We start from the raw sequence: 13,575 nt of genomic DNA, 5'->3' as shown, positions 1-13,575 counted from the left end.
TCTCCCCAGTGCCAGGCCCGGGCCCCCTGGTCACCAGCTCCAGGGACCAGGGAAGAGTGACAGGAGCCCTAGACATGTGTTCTGCTCTGTGCTTCAGTGCCCCTGGCAGGGCCTTGCCCCATCTGGGCTCCTGTCCTGCCTGGATGGGGGACACTGGCCCTGGGCCTCTGCTGAGCAGAAGGGGTCTCAGGGAATGCCCGCGTCTCAAGTGAAGGGCCCCTGGGGTGTGGCCAGACCAGAGGGACCAGGGGTCCTCCTCCTCTGCTCATGAGCACTGGGAGAAGGATCAGAAGTCAAAGGAATGGCAGTCCCGAGCCAAATCCGAGAGCGCTGGGTGCCCCGGCGCCCACCCCAGTCTCAGGGGCCCCACTCACATCTTTCAGAGTGATGATGTTGGGGTGCTGCCCGTACCGCAGGAGAATCTCTATCTCTTCCGAGGGGTCCCGCTTGCTCTTGTCAATGACCTGAAGAAAGGAGTGCATGTGGCAACGTCAGGTTGACAGACTCTGGTGTCCCTCCCTGTCACAGAGCCACACCGCAGGGCCTAGGGGTTGCAGCTGCCCACTTTTCACCCGTCCACAGAGCCCGGGCACAACCCCTCCCCGCCAAAGGGTCACAGCTACATTGGCCTCACCCCCAGCCCAGCAGCCTTGGCCGGGACGCAGTCAGGAGGCCCACCTTGACAGCATACTCCATGTTGGTGGCCTTGTGGACACAGCGCTTGCACACAGAGTAGGAGCCCACACCGATTGTCTCCTTTACCACGTAGCCGTCGCTAAAAACCAGGTTCTTCCCATGGAGTTGCTGCAGGAGACCAAGACGTGGGCCTGACCCCTGGCTCTGGAGTGCCAGGGGCCACCGGCAGTACCCCAGGCCTCGGCTCAGTGGAGATGGCACCAGGGAAGAGCCAGGAGGCCTGGGGTAGAGTGCTAGCCATGTGACCTCAGGTGAGAACCTGCCCCTCTCTGGGCCTCAGTTTTCTACTCTATACGATGGGTACATTTGCTGGCTCCCAGCCTGCCTGGGCCGCAATCTGTGGTCAGAGGGTGGTGGAAGAGGTGGGCAAAAGTCACAGCATGCTCATCGGGAGGTCTGTGGTTCTGAGAAGCCTGGGCAGGCCTGAGAGGGACAAAGGAGCCCTGAGCTGGGTCCCATCTCTGCCATTTACTGTGGCTTTGGGCGAGTTGCCTCTCCTTTCTAGGGTGTCACAGCCCACCTCATGGGGTGTCTCAAGGTGCTGAGACATTGACAATACCAAATGCTCAGTGTGTGCTGCGTGCCAGGCATTATGCTAAGCACTTTCAGCTGGGTCTATGTCCCATGGATAGTCCTGGCTTGTGCCTGTTGTGCTCACATCCAGTCTGGTTTAATTTTTTATTTTTTGTAGAGACAGGGTCTCACTATGTTGCTCAGGCTGGTCTTGAACTCCTGGCCCCAGCAATCCTCTTGCCTCGGCCTCCCACAGAGCTAGGATTACAGGCGTGAGCCACCACACCCAGCCCTCAGGCTGGTTTAATATTTGTCCTGGACAAAGACGTCCCAGTCTGGATAATAAAGAACACAGTCACATTAACTTCACACATGTTAACTCACGCAGTCCTCACAACTGCTCCATAGGGGCGGGTCCTATCACTTGTTCCATTTACAAATGAGAAAACCAAGGCACCAGGAAGGCAACCGTCTCACCCAAAGTCCCTTACTTGTAAGCTCTGGACCCAGGCAACGTGCTCTGGAGTCTCTCGACTCTAAACTGTCCAGGGAGCAGTGGAAGTGTACAAATGGGGGACAAGCGTGAGGAGACACAGCCTCCTGCCACCCAGTCCTGCCAGGGAACTGCCAGCTACCCCACCACCACCCTGGGCATCCCCTGGCATTTACTCAGCCCGTGGCTCGGTGCTGGGAAATTTATAATCATGTTGTTGTCCAGTTTTCAGGGCCACTGTGTGAGGTACCAACGGGGAAAGTGAGGACCAAGAGGCCCTGTGGGTCCCAGGGTGTGAACCCAGGCCTGTCCGACTCCAGAGCCTGTGTTCTCAGCCGCCTCCCTTGTGGCTTCCAGGTGGAAAATGACGACGGAGCAGCAGTCCCCACCTCCCTCACCTGAACCACCGAGTGCAGTGGCGCCTGCATGGCACGAGGCTTGCCGTCATCCTCCATCAGGCCAGTGGCCACGAAGCTGAAGCCACGAAACAGCTGATGGGCACCAGCGCTAGGGGGGATGCCTGGGGAATCTGTGAGGACAGGAGGGGGGTGTGAGCCTGAGGAGGTGCTCTTGACCCCAAGGCAGCCCAGCAGAGGGGACCATGAGCTTCCATGCCTGCCCCAGCGGCTGGCCACGGTGGGAGCACACACAGGGCCCAGCCATCCCAGGCCTTAGCCCCGCTGCTCACGTGTGTTTAGACGTGCCCAGTCCAGACACATGAGGAACATAAAGACTCCCACACTGGCCTCCAACCCAGGGCAAGACGTTGGCCCCTGCCTGGCTGCCTCCTCCCCAGCCTGCCGCCTGAGGTCTGTCCCTTCAGGTCCAGCTCTGCACAGCAGCCAGAGGCATGGCTCCAACCACTAATCTGCCGCCCTGCCTGCGCCCTTCAAATGCTCCCCTCTGCCCTCAGGAGGGAGCCAGGCTCCTTAGTCTGACAACTGAGGTCCCTGTGACCTCAGCCTCCCTCCCTACCCAACAGCTGAGCCAGACTGGACTTCCCGGATCCTTAGAGGGGTCTCTGAGCCACTGCACATGCTGTTCCCTCTAACTGGATAATGCACTCCTCGTCTACCCGCCAAGGCTCAGCTCATGCACTCCCTCCTCTGAGAAGCCTTGCCTGGTGGGCTCCTCTGGCCCCTGTCCCCTGTGAAGCTGCACTTGTCACACTGCCCAGCCGCTGTCTTCGTGCATCTCTCCCAGCGATGGCCTGAGCTACATGAGGGCGGAGCCCTGGGCCTGCCTTGTTCACCACCGATACCCCTACAGCTGGCACATAGTAGGGACCTGGTACGTAATTTGCCAGATAGACGAGACAGACTGCCTGGAGAAGTGCTGAGCTCCCTGTCATCAAAGGTGTGTAAACTGCAGTGAGAAAAGCACCCCCTCTGCTAAAACATGCCCAGAACCAACACTCCGCCCCCCACCCACTGCCAAAATCCAGACAAAACGTTAAGATTTACCCAGCTCCCTTCCAGAAGCCCCCTCATTGTCTTCTTGCAGCAACCCCAGGGAAGAGTGGGTTTGTGTCTATGCCCACGTTCCAGACAAGTACACTGAGGCCCAGCAGTCAGAACAGCCAAAGCCGAGTCTCACGCCTGCCCCTGGCCTGTGGGCGCTGTCCCCTCTGCTCAGCCAGACTGTCTCTACCACGCAGTGTTGCGGGGTCAGATTCCTTATCCCTGACATGAGGGTGAGCCTGACACGTCTGGTCTCCCCAGTGGGCTGGAAGATGCCCAGGGCAGGGGTCCTGACTTTTCTATTGTGGCCGTAACCACCCACACACCCCCACTCCCTTGCCCGGACACAAAGAGGCCCACAGAGCCCCAGAGTGGGAGTCGGGCAGAGTGAGTTGAGGCAGGGACAGAGTCAGAGTCCCCCAGAGCCAGACACTCACAGCCTGTCCACCCACACACCTGGGCCTGCCAGAGTCCCTGACTCCCTGCCCCCCATTGTACCAGCCCAGGACAGCCAAACCAGACAAGCGACGTACCCCTGGGTGTGCGGGACGTGAACTCAGTGTCAAAGTAGAAGGTGTCGTCAGGCTGAGCCACGGCTGGCTTAAAAGGTGGCTTGATCTCACGACGGTACAGCTTCTGCAAGAGAGGGTGGGTACTCTGGTCACCACAGCACCCCCAACAGCCCACCGAGAGCCTCACGCAGGAGCAGGTACTGGGCCTAGAACAGCACAGGCCACACTGCCCAGCAGACAGGACACAACTGCCTGTCCTCAGGAGGCCAGCCCTGGCCTCCAAGGGCAGACTGTCAACCTCCACTCCTGCATCTGAGGCCCTTGGCAGAACCCCCCTCCCACCACCACCCTTCCGGTGACAACCATGGCTGAGGCCTGGCCAGAGCCCTGGCATGGACGGACACACTCACATTCCAGTCAATGGTGGAGTAGAAGACGTGCCGCTTGATTTCCTCTGCCCCATCGGGGCCGGAGCCTGAAAGAGCCCAAATGAAGGGTCTGTCCCGGATGGTCCAACCTCCACACCCTGCTCTGCCCACCCAGCGGCCTCACAGTGTTCTGGGACCAGCTGCGGGAGCAGGGGAGAGGATGGGCTCACCCTGCCCTGAATCCACCCAGCCCTGTTGCCCACTCAGCACTTCCCACTTTCTGGAGCTTTTAATGATCAAGCTCCAATGTACTGGTGGAAAAAGAAAGGCCCAGAGAGGTTAGGCAACTTCTCCAAGGCCACGCAGTCAGGACAGAGGCTGGACTTGTTCCGAGATCTACAGCAGGCCCCCACCCATTTCCAGTGTAGGCCTCATCTCTGTTCCTCTTATCCTACTGCCCTTTTCAACCACTCGACCCTGTCAAGGACCTGGACTTGACCTTACAAATCTGGCCATGGACCGGGTGAACCCAGAAGCCAAGGAAGCCAGCGCACACTGACCTCCTACCGCATGCCGGGCACGTTCCCACGCCTCATTTCAGCAGAGCCCTGCGAGCTCAGCATCACCACCTCCCACTGAGACGAGGAACCTGGGGCTCAGAGAGGTGAACACCTGCCCTGGGTCACTTAGCATAAGTGGCTCTCATTTGTTCAACAAATATTTATGGAGGGACTGCTGCGTGCCAGGCAGTGGGGACCTGACACAGAGCCGTGGCTGGGGCCTGAGCCTTCTGACTCCTCAGCTTGTGCTGTTTCTCTTGTGCCAGCAGCCTTGGCGGAGAAGCTGCGTGGGGGCCTCTGTCCTTGTCCCCAGAGGGAGTGGGGATGACTCAGTTCCTGCCTTCCCCCTACACACAGGTCAACCCCCCTCTGCAACACCACACATGGAGCCAGAAAGCAGGGTGGCCTGCGGCATTGTCTGCCCACACAAAGGACAACGGCCCCTTTCAGCCCCAGATGTAGCCCCGTGGCCCAGACTGCAGCTGGACCCCGCTCCCACCGCCACACCCCTCCCCTGGGCTGGGGCTGCTTACCGAGCCGGTTGGCAGGATTCCGCTTGAACAGGGCCCGCAGGAGGCTCTGGGCTTCTGTGCTCAGAAACTGGGGCATGCCCAGCTTTGCCCTGAAACAGCCCCGGGGCTCGTGAGGGCTGAGCCCCACCCCAGAGGCCCCGTCTCCCCTCCCCTCTGCCCAGGTCTAGCTCAGTCCAGACAAGCCATCCACTAGCTCGTCTCCCAAAACTGCAGGGATCCTTCCTGCAGGCCTCTGTGGATGAAAAGGTGTCTCTGGAAGGCACAATGTTTAACCCAGGGGAGTGTCTCATTGATGGGGAATCTGAGGCCCCCAAACTGGGCCGGGGCTTGGGGGAGAGCCTGAGGGGCAGGGCAGGGCTCTGCTTACTTCAGAATCAGTGTCATGGTCTCCTTCCGGTCCTTTCCCTGGAAGGGCAGGGAGCCCGTCAGCATCTCGAACTGCGGAGGACAAGGGTCTGTCAGACTCTGGTCCTTGTCTCCCAGCCTCCCCTCCCCTCTCCCAGGCCACTCTGCTCCACAGGGTCCTGCTATTCGTCAAAGTCCACCTGGAGCAAGAGCTGTGTCTGCCCCTCTCCCCCTGCCAACCCAGACCACCAAAAGCAACGCGAGGGGCCTGAGGCTGGGGAGAGGCCCAGAGCCGGGTTAGGGGTGCCCCAAGTAGGGTCAGGCCTGGGATCCTTCCAAGGAAGGAAACTGCAGCTGTGTGTGGGGTGAGGCCAGCTTGGCTGAGAGAGGAGAGGGGGAGAGTCTTAGAGAACATCAACCTCTCACTGTACAGATAGGGAAACTGAGGCCAGAGGCTTGGGCTGGATCCTTTACCCCTGCCTGCGCACTCACCATCAACACCCCATAGGACCACCAGTCCGCACTGTGCGTGTGGCCCTGGCGGTTGACGACCTCAGGGGCCATGTACTCCACTGTCCCGCAGAAGGAGTAGGCCTTCTTCTCATGGTCAATGGCCTCCTTGCTCAGGCCAAAGTCTGAAGAGAGGAGGGCAAGAGGACACATCCTGAGGACCCCTGCCTTCCTTGCTGCTACCCTTGGGGTTGGACACCCAACCCCCTGCCTAGAAGCCTGACGGCATCACCCCCATGACATTCAGGAGGAAGCTAAGGGCAGAGAGGTTGGGTGACTTGCCCAAGGTTACACAGTGGGGAGCTGGGATTCAAACTCAGGATGTTCCAAGGCTGGGGCCGGGGTTTCTGAGTACTTCTGAGTAAATGGCACAGCCTCTCGGGAAGAATGAGCCCTGGCACTCAGCCAAGACAGATGGGGAGCCTGTTCTGCCCTCCCCTGGGGCCCGCGGGGCAAGTGCCCACCACTCACCCGTGAGTTTGATATGGCCCTCCTCGTCCAGCAGGATGCTGTAACAGAGAGATGGGACACTGTGTGGGTTCCGGTGGCACCATGGGGCTGTGAGAGTTGGGCCTGGCCCCGTGGAGATGCTCCACCCAGATCTACCTGATCAATGGGTGGGTGCTGCGGGTCGTGGCAGTGCCTACAGGTGTGTTGCCTACCTTTTGTTTGTTTGTTTGTTTTTTTTTTTTGAGACAGGGTCTCACTCTGTCTCCCGGGCTAGAGTGCAGTGGAGTCATCATAGCTCACTGCAACCTCCACCTCTTTTGCTAATCCTTGAAACCACTATGTGAGGTAGGTACCATTAAGGCCCCATTTTACTAATGGGGAAACTAAGGCTCAAGGAAGTTAAGTAACTCCCGGCAGTCATAGAACTAGTAGGAAGTGGAGACAGGATTTGAACTCAGGTCTGCCTAACTCTAAAGCCAGATCTCTTTGTACCTCAGCCCCTGCTCCCAAGTTATCATTTGAGGGAATTTAGATATGAAGGGAAATTCTGGAGAGGGCCGTATCAAGGAATGACCTTGAATGGTAGCACTTCAGATGTCATACTAGATTAGCAAAAAAGGTGGGTAAACAACTGCAAGGAGGGTGCCTAGACCTTGACAATGGCAGCAGTAGCAACTGGGCAGCCCTCCAAGTGAGCCTGCTGCCGCCACCACCCGCTCCACCCACCCATTCCTCAGACAGCCCAAGAGAGAGGGCTGCTGGGGAGAGCCACACCCACCCTGTCAGGTGACCCTGTTCTAGAAGAGGCCTCCCCTGGGAAGGTCTGGGGGGGGGGGGTGCTCCACTCACTTCTCAGGCTTGAGGTCTCTGTAAATGATGCCCAGGCTGTGCAGGTGGTCCAGGCCCAAAGCCAGTTCGGCCAGGTAAAACTTCACATCCTCCTCCGTGAACATAACCTGCGACAGACAGGGGAGCTTCAGCTGGGACCGCCTCTTCCCCAGGAGCCCGGGCACTAGGCAGTCAGCAGCGTCCTTGTCCTGAGGGTCTACCCTGGGAGGACCCTTGGACACCCCAGTGTCATATACCCTTCTTGCCACAAAGGGGTTTGAAGAAGAAGTCACTAACGTACAAGTCACTCACTGTGGCATTGTTCAGAAACAGCAAAAGGTGGGAAACAGCCCAAGGGGCCAGGAGAAGATTGGAATAAACTGTCTCCCCACTTAACGAAGGGCTTCATGGCCATAGAACAAGGAGCTTCTCCATGTTCTGCTATGGAACGATCTCCAAGACCTCCAATCTTGACAAAAGCAAGGTATCGAACAGCGTGTACAGAATGGCACTTTTTACGTAAGAAAGTGGGGGTAGGGATTCAGAACATACGTTGGGTTTGTTTGCAAAAGGAACATGGGAAGGTTTAACAAGAAACCAATAAAAATGTTTACCTATGGGGGGAGGGGCTGGGGGAGGAGGAAGACTTCTCGATGAGTATTTTTCTTTTGAATCATGTAAATGTATTACCTATTCAAACATTAAAATAACATTTTAAAAATTAAAAAAGAAGTTTGGCTCTCTTTAAAGTTTGCATTGTATTAATGGTCCCAGTTTTGATATCTGTCTCAAATCCTTCTCTATTGGTGCAAAATCCTTTTGGTTAACACGTGGGACGGGAATGCTAGAGTCTCCAACTTTCTGGGCAGCTTCAGGCTTTCCTCCAGTCCTCACAGCCTGGCCCAGCGCAGCCCTGGAAGAATGGAGGTGGAGAGGGGAGGGGTGCCCTTAGCTCCCCAGAACCAGGGTGGCATCAGATCCAGGGTCTAGTCCTCCTCAGCTCACCTTGGGACAAACTCTCAGGGGCTCTGCCAGGGTGGTGCCAGGTCCAGGCTACACTGGACACGTTCTTTACAGGGCCCTAGGATGGAGCTGGGGAGGGGACGAGGCCCCTCTCTGGCAAGGTGGCCTCATCGTACCCCCAGCTTTATCCTGGGACCCCCTTGGCAGTGGTATCTCAGCTCACCTCTTTTGAGAGCCGTGTGAAGAGGTCTCCACCACGCAGGAAGTCCAGGATGAGATAGAGCTTGCCCTCGGTCTGGAAGGCTGGGGAGAGGGGAAAAGCAAGGGCAGGTCAGCAGGGCCCCTCGGGGCCTGGCTCCCGTGGCCTGCAGGTGGGCGGGGGCACAGCATACAGCGAAGGCAGCAGACCACGGGCAGGGGCGAAGGCTGGATGGGGCAGGAGCTCGGGTGGGGCCTCGACCTCACCGTAGTGCAGCTTCACCACAAACGGGTGGTTCACGTCAGCCAGGATGTCTCTCTCCATCTTGGTCCGAACACGGTCACGCACTGGCCAGAGGAGAAGGGAAGTCACCGAGAGTCTGGACACCCAGCACAGCCACTCCCAAGCCCCAGCTGAGGGCTCTCTTTTCCACTCGTTCCTCTAGGCCTGAGCTCCCGTGGCTCCCTCACTCGGGGCCTCGGGGACACTCAGTTTTCAGATTCCTTCTTTCCCTCCCAGTCTGTTTCAGGCTCCGCGGCCTGCTCTCTGCCCCCAGCCCTCATGGCAGTGCCTGGGCCTTGGCGCCCTGCCTCCCCCATGAAGGGCCATTCAATCCAGCCAGTCTGCGCAACTCGCTGCCCTGCTGTCCTGTTGTCTCAGGTCCCCAGACTTTGCCCCTGCGCCTCCCCCATGCCTTCACCAGCCCCTCTCCTGGCACAAAAATTCCCAAATTCTAGTCCAGAGGCTGGTGAGAACAGCCGCCTGGGAGCGCGAGAAGCCAATTTCCTGGGCCTAAACTCCTGATTCATGGTCTAACTGGGCATCCCTTACACAGTTTTGTTTTTTTGTTTTTTTTTTTTGAGACAGGGTCTTGCTCTGTCACCCAGACTAGAGCACAGTGGTGTCACCATAGCTCACAGCAACCTCAAACTCCTGGGCTCAAGCAACCCTCCTGCCTCAGCCTCCTGAGTAGCTGGCACTATAGGCGTGCATTGCACTTGGCTAATTCTTTCTATTTTTGGTAGAGACGGGGTCTCACTCTTGTTCAGGCTGGTCTTGAACTCCTGACCCCAAGAGATCCTCCTGCCTTGGCCTCCCAGAGTGCTAGGATTGGCTGTGAGCCACCACACCTGGCTCCCTCACATATCTTTTTAAAAAAAAAAAAAAAAAAAAGAATAAAAGTTGCCAGGCAGTTCTGACCATCAGCAGGTTCTTTGACTCAGTCAGGACTCACCTCCTCCAGGAAGGTTCTCAACCTGCCCAGCTGGGCAAGGGCCTCTGGGCTCCTGCAGCGCCCGGGCTTCCCCTCCAGAGCACTTCTCACCCTCCATTTCAGTTTTGTGTTTCCCTCACTAGACACAGCAGCGACCACACCGGAGTTAACTATTTTCAAACCACCTCTACGCTCTTGCCCAGGCAGATAGTTCCTCCTTCCCCGGGGACCCTTCCTCTACCATTTTTGTCTGGAGAACTCCTAACTCATCCTTCAAGGCATAGCCCACATGGCTACTCCTTAGGTGTCCCCTGACCTCTGAGCCTACCCTCTCCGAGGCTACATCCCCTGGCCCCGGGCTCCCCAGCCCTCAGACATCCATGCACACCAGTCACAGCATGGGCGGCCCCGCACTGCCAGGGCGTGTTTGGCCTCTCCTGTCCAGCCTGTGAGCCCTTCACTGCAAAGACCAAGGCTTCACCTTTCTCCTCCCCCTGTGGCTCCCACCATCCCTCCTGAGGGATGGCTCCCACCACCACCAGGCTGGCCTTGGGGTACTAAAGCCAACTGTGACGTCCTTAAGGCCAACACTGCCTATGTTCCCCCATTCGTCCCCCAGCCAGGGCTTCGCTCTGACTCCACCTGGTCAGTGGTCACACCGGCTCCCAGCCCAATCAAAGACTGTCCAACCCAAAGCCCACCACCAACCACCCTCACACCTGTGTAAGGTCCCGGAACTCTAGACCTGGCTCGGGGCCCCCTCTGAACCTCTCTGCCATCCAGCTCCATGGCGCTGCCTCGATCCACCCTCTCTCTCCTGGGCCAGCTACCTCCCTGGACTGCCTGCCTCTTCTCCCACACCCTTCTCGGCCCAGAGCTCAGGGCCACAGAGGTCACCGTCAGACTCTTCTAGCATCATGAAGCAACTCTGCTGACAGTCAGAACGCCCGTCTGACCAACTTGGGCTCCGAGGGCCCCCACTTCCCCGACAAGCACATTGCACACACCCCACTACCTCCGTCCAGACATTCACAGCCACAGGCCCTGGCACTTGGCTTGGTGGGGGAGAGGTCGGGGTTGGGGCAGAGGGGCTGAGAATAGGCCTGTTTCTCCACCTCCAAACTAGGTGCCCCTGAAGACAGAGCCGTCTCCTTGCCAAACCCTTGAGGTCCGGGCTGCCTCCCTCAGTCCTGTGCTCAGCCTGGGCTCCACACAGGCAGCTGCCCTCACCTTTCAGGGTCGCCTTCTTCAGCACCTTCATGGCGTACAGGTGCCCACTGTCAGGCCGGGTGACCTTCCGCACCAGGAAGACCTGAGAAGGCAGAGAGGAAAGCGGGAAGAAGCTGGGAGGGGACAGAGGCTGCCAGCTCCTGGCCTCCAGGTCCCAGGCTGACCTCTAACCTCACAGGGCCCCAAGTTGACCTTCTGCTCTCCCGGGTATGAAAGTGGCCTCTCACCCTTGCCCCCTGATACTGTGGGCCCCAAGGTGACCCCTGGACCCCTGCCTCTGACATGACCAGTGCTGCCCTCCCAGCTTTGGGCTCACGACTCACTTTGCCAAAGGATCCCTGGCCCAGGACCTTGAGGAGCTCGAAGTGGGACGGATCCGCCTTCTCGGCGCCAGCCTTGACGTGGTGCGTGATGGCGATCTCCTTGAGGACGCCCTCATCCTGATGGAGGGACACAGCTGTGGGCACAGTGGCCCTGACCAGGGCCGCAGGGGGCATATCCCCCCACCTGACCTCCGCAGACAGGCCTGCAGGCCCACCGACAACCGCCCTGACAGGGCCAGCATCCAGGTTCACTGGCATCGCAGGGCTCAAAGGCTGGGAAGGTCACACCAGACAAGGCAGCACCTCTATGGCTCCCGCTGCCCCAGCCTGGCCAGGCCCAAAGGGATGCCCAGGCATGGCCGGGCTGAGCCAACCCCGGGCTCTGGCTGAGGCCCAGACACCGGCCCTAGGTCTAGCCTGTGGGGCTCCCCTCTCCCTGCTGCTTTGGTTTTGCCACAGTAGGAAGTAGGGTTTGTCTCATATGGGGATGGAGAGTTGGGCATTTGTTCCTGGTCAGGGTGGGATGAGAGGAGCCCTCTGTTCTGTAGGATGGGGCTGCGGTGCACAGAGACCCAGGAGTCACCTGGATACCCCCCTGGTCAGTCTGCGGTGGGTTGGAGTTAAGGCCAGAGACTCCACGCCCACCTTCCCAAACTTCTCTCATACAAGCCTACTAGAAAGCCCTTGCCAGGTCCCAGCTGTTCTAGGACCCTCTACTCTCCCTCCAATCTGCCACTATTGCCCTGAAGTGCCTCCTTACTTCCCCAGGAAGCAAGTCTAGGCAGGGTCCAGTCACCCAGCAGGGCCAGGCCTGGGCCAGAATTGCCCAAAGCCACCTTAGGCCAAACTGGCCTCCCAGGCAGCTGCTCCAAGGGCCACACACAGGCTGGGACCAGACATCCGGGCACACTCACCGAGTCCCGCTGGGGGCCAGAGCCAGGGCCAGGGGCAGGCAGAGAGGTCTGGCTGATCCTGGGCCGCTGCTTCCTGGGCAGCCAAGGGAGCAGGGCCCAGAGCCGCAGACGGGGCGGCTTGGGATCCTGCTCCATCCGCCCAGCAGGGCCACGGCACCATGGCAGGAGCAGGCAGCGTCCGGGGCTGCTGCGGAGGTGGCCGGGCCCAAGGCGGATGTGCAGGGTAAGGGCGGGGGCTGGGCCCGGCCCAGGACAGCCAATCACTCAGAGCCTGTGGTTTCCTAACTCCAGGTCTACACCCTCACCACGTTCCCTTCCTCTCTCTTCTCCCCCTCCCCAGGGTCTGAGGGCTGCCCTCTGGCCGCCACCCCATCCTCCCTGTGGGCCTGCAAAGGGAAAGCCCCATGTCAATCCAGCGAGTAGATAGGTACCCAACAGGCAGAGACAGCCGCCGCCATGTGGAGACAGATAAAGAGAGACACCAGCAGGCAGAGGCAGGCACCCAACAGGTGGAGACAGATAAAGACTGGCATCCAACAGGCAGGGGCAGGAGGGTACACATCCGCAAAAGGCAGGGATGGATAAGGACACGTACCCAACAGGCAGAGGTGAAAGTAACACATATCCAATAGGCCGAGACAGATGGGGACATGTACCCAACAAGGGGAAGCAGGAGGGGACCCATATCTAACACAGAGGGGGCCAGAGACTTGTACCCAACATGCCGAGGCAGATGGCCATACAAATCCAACAGGCATTGACAGAAGAGGGCAGGAACCCAACAGGCAGAGACAAAAGGGGACAAAAACCCAACAGGCAGAGACAAAGGAGGACATGAACCCAATAGGCATGGACAGATGAGGACATGTATCCAACAGGCAGAGATAGATAGGGACACAAACCCAACAGTCACAGACAGAAGGGGACATGTACCCAACAGGCAGAGACAGGTGGGGATACACCCAACAGACACCCAACATGTGACATGTCCCCAACAAGTGAAGACAGGCAGGCATTCATCAAGTGGAGACTGAGGCAGGAACTCCACGACAGAGACAGGTGGGCAGCAGAGACAGCCAGAGTCAGGGAGGCCCAAGCAGATTGACAGATGCCCAGGGCAGACAGCAGGGCAGGGATCCCCAGGAAAGGGTTAAGGGCAGAGCTGTGGGTTCTTGCCGGTGTACCTGGGGGTGGGGAAAGAGATGAGGGGACCCAGCCTGCAGGCCTGCAGAGCCCCAGCACTCAGGACAGCAGTGCACTATCTGTGGCAGACCCATCTCAAAGGTCTTCCATTTCCCTAGGATTTTTTCCCATGCCAGGGACTGCAGCAGCTATCTTCTGAGTGCAATCTGATGGCTTTGACTCTGATCTAAATAGCCTAAAAGCTGTTAGCCCCATTTCAGGAACAGGAGACTGAGGCCCAGAGGACAGTGACTCACCCAGGCTCAAAGCAAACGGTGGCAGA

The 13,575-nt window shown here is 58.5% G+C and overlaps 1 protein-coding gene across 3 annotated transcripts in view; it reads right to left on the bottom strand.

Annotated features, from left to right (window-relative positions):
* Window positions 1-13,575, bottom strand: part of RPS6KA1 (ribosomal protein S6 kinase A1) — a 39,539-nt gene that overhangs the window by 12,313 nt on the left and 13,651 nt on the right. For 2 of the 3 annotated variants that reach the window (XM_069479614.1, XM_069479615.1), the window contains 14 exons: window positions 11,197-11,313; window positions 10,874-10,955; window positions 8,697-8,777; window positions 8,455-8,534; window positions 7,290-7,396; window positions 6,462-6,499; window positions 5,973-6,115; window positions 5,503-5,573; window positions 5,136-5,224; window positions 4,085-4,149; window positions 3,696-3,798; window positions 2,101-2,231; window positions 679-804; window positions 375-464 (listed from right to left, as the gene is read on the bottom strand). In XM_069479614.1, the coding sequence (XP_069335715.1) occupies window positions 375-464; window positions 679-804; window positions 2,101-2,231; window positions 3,696-3,798; window positions 4,085-4,149; window positions 5,136-5,224; window positions 5,503-5,573; window positions 5,973-6,115; window positions 6,462-6,499; window positions 7,290-7,396; window positions 8,455-8,534; window positions 8,697-8,777; window positions 10,874-10,955; window positions 11,197-11,313 (1,323 nt within the window). Of the gene's footprint in view, window positions 1-374; window positions 465-678; window positions 805-2,100; window positions 2,232-3,695; window positions 3,799-4,084; window positions 4,150-5,135; window positions 5,225-5,502; window positions 5,574-5,972; window positions 6,116-6,461; window positions 6,500-7,289; window positions 7,397-8,454; window positions 8,535-8,696; window positions 8,778-10,873; window positions 10,956-11,196; window positions 11,314-12,110; window positions 12,302-13,575 lie in introns of those variants that run through there. The other variant, XM_069479613.1, reaches the window with a different exon arrangement.

This window comes from Eulemur rufifrons, chromosome 8 (assembly GCF_041146395.1).
Source record: "Eulemur rufifrons isolate Redbay chromosome 8, OSU_ERuf_1, whole genome shotgun sequence".
In the NCBI taxonomy this organism is placed as follows: domain Eukaryota; kingdom Metazoa; phylum Chordata; class Mammalia; order Primates; family Lemuridae; genus Eulemur; species Eulemur rufifrons.
The sequence above is the reverse complement of the archived record's forward strand: the minus strand, read 5'-3'. Positions and strand labels throughout refer to the sequence as shown.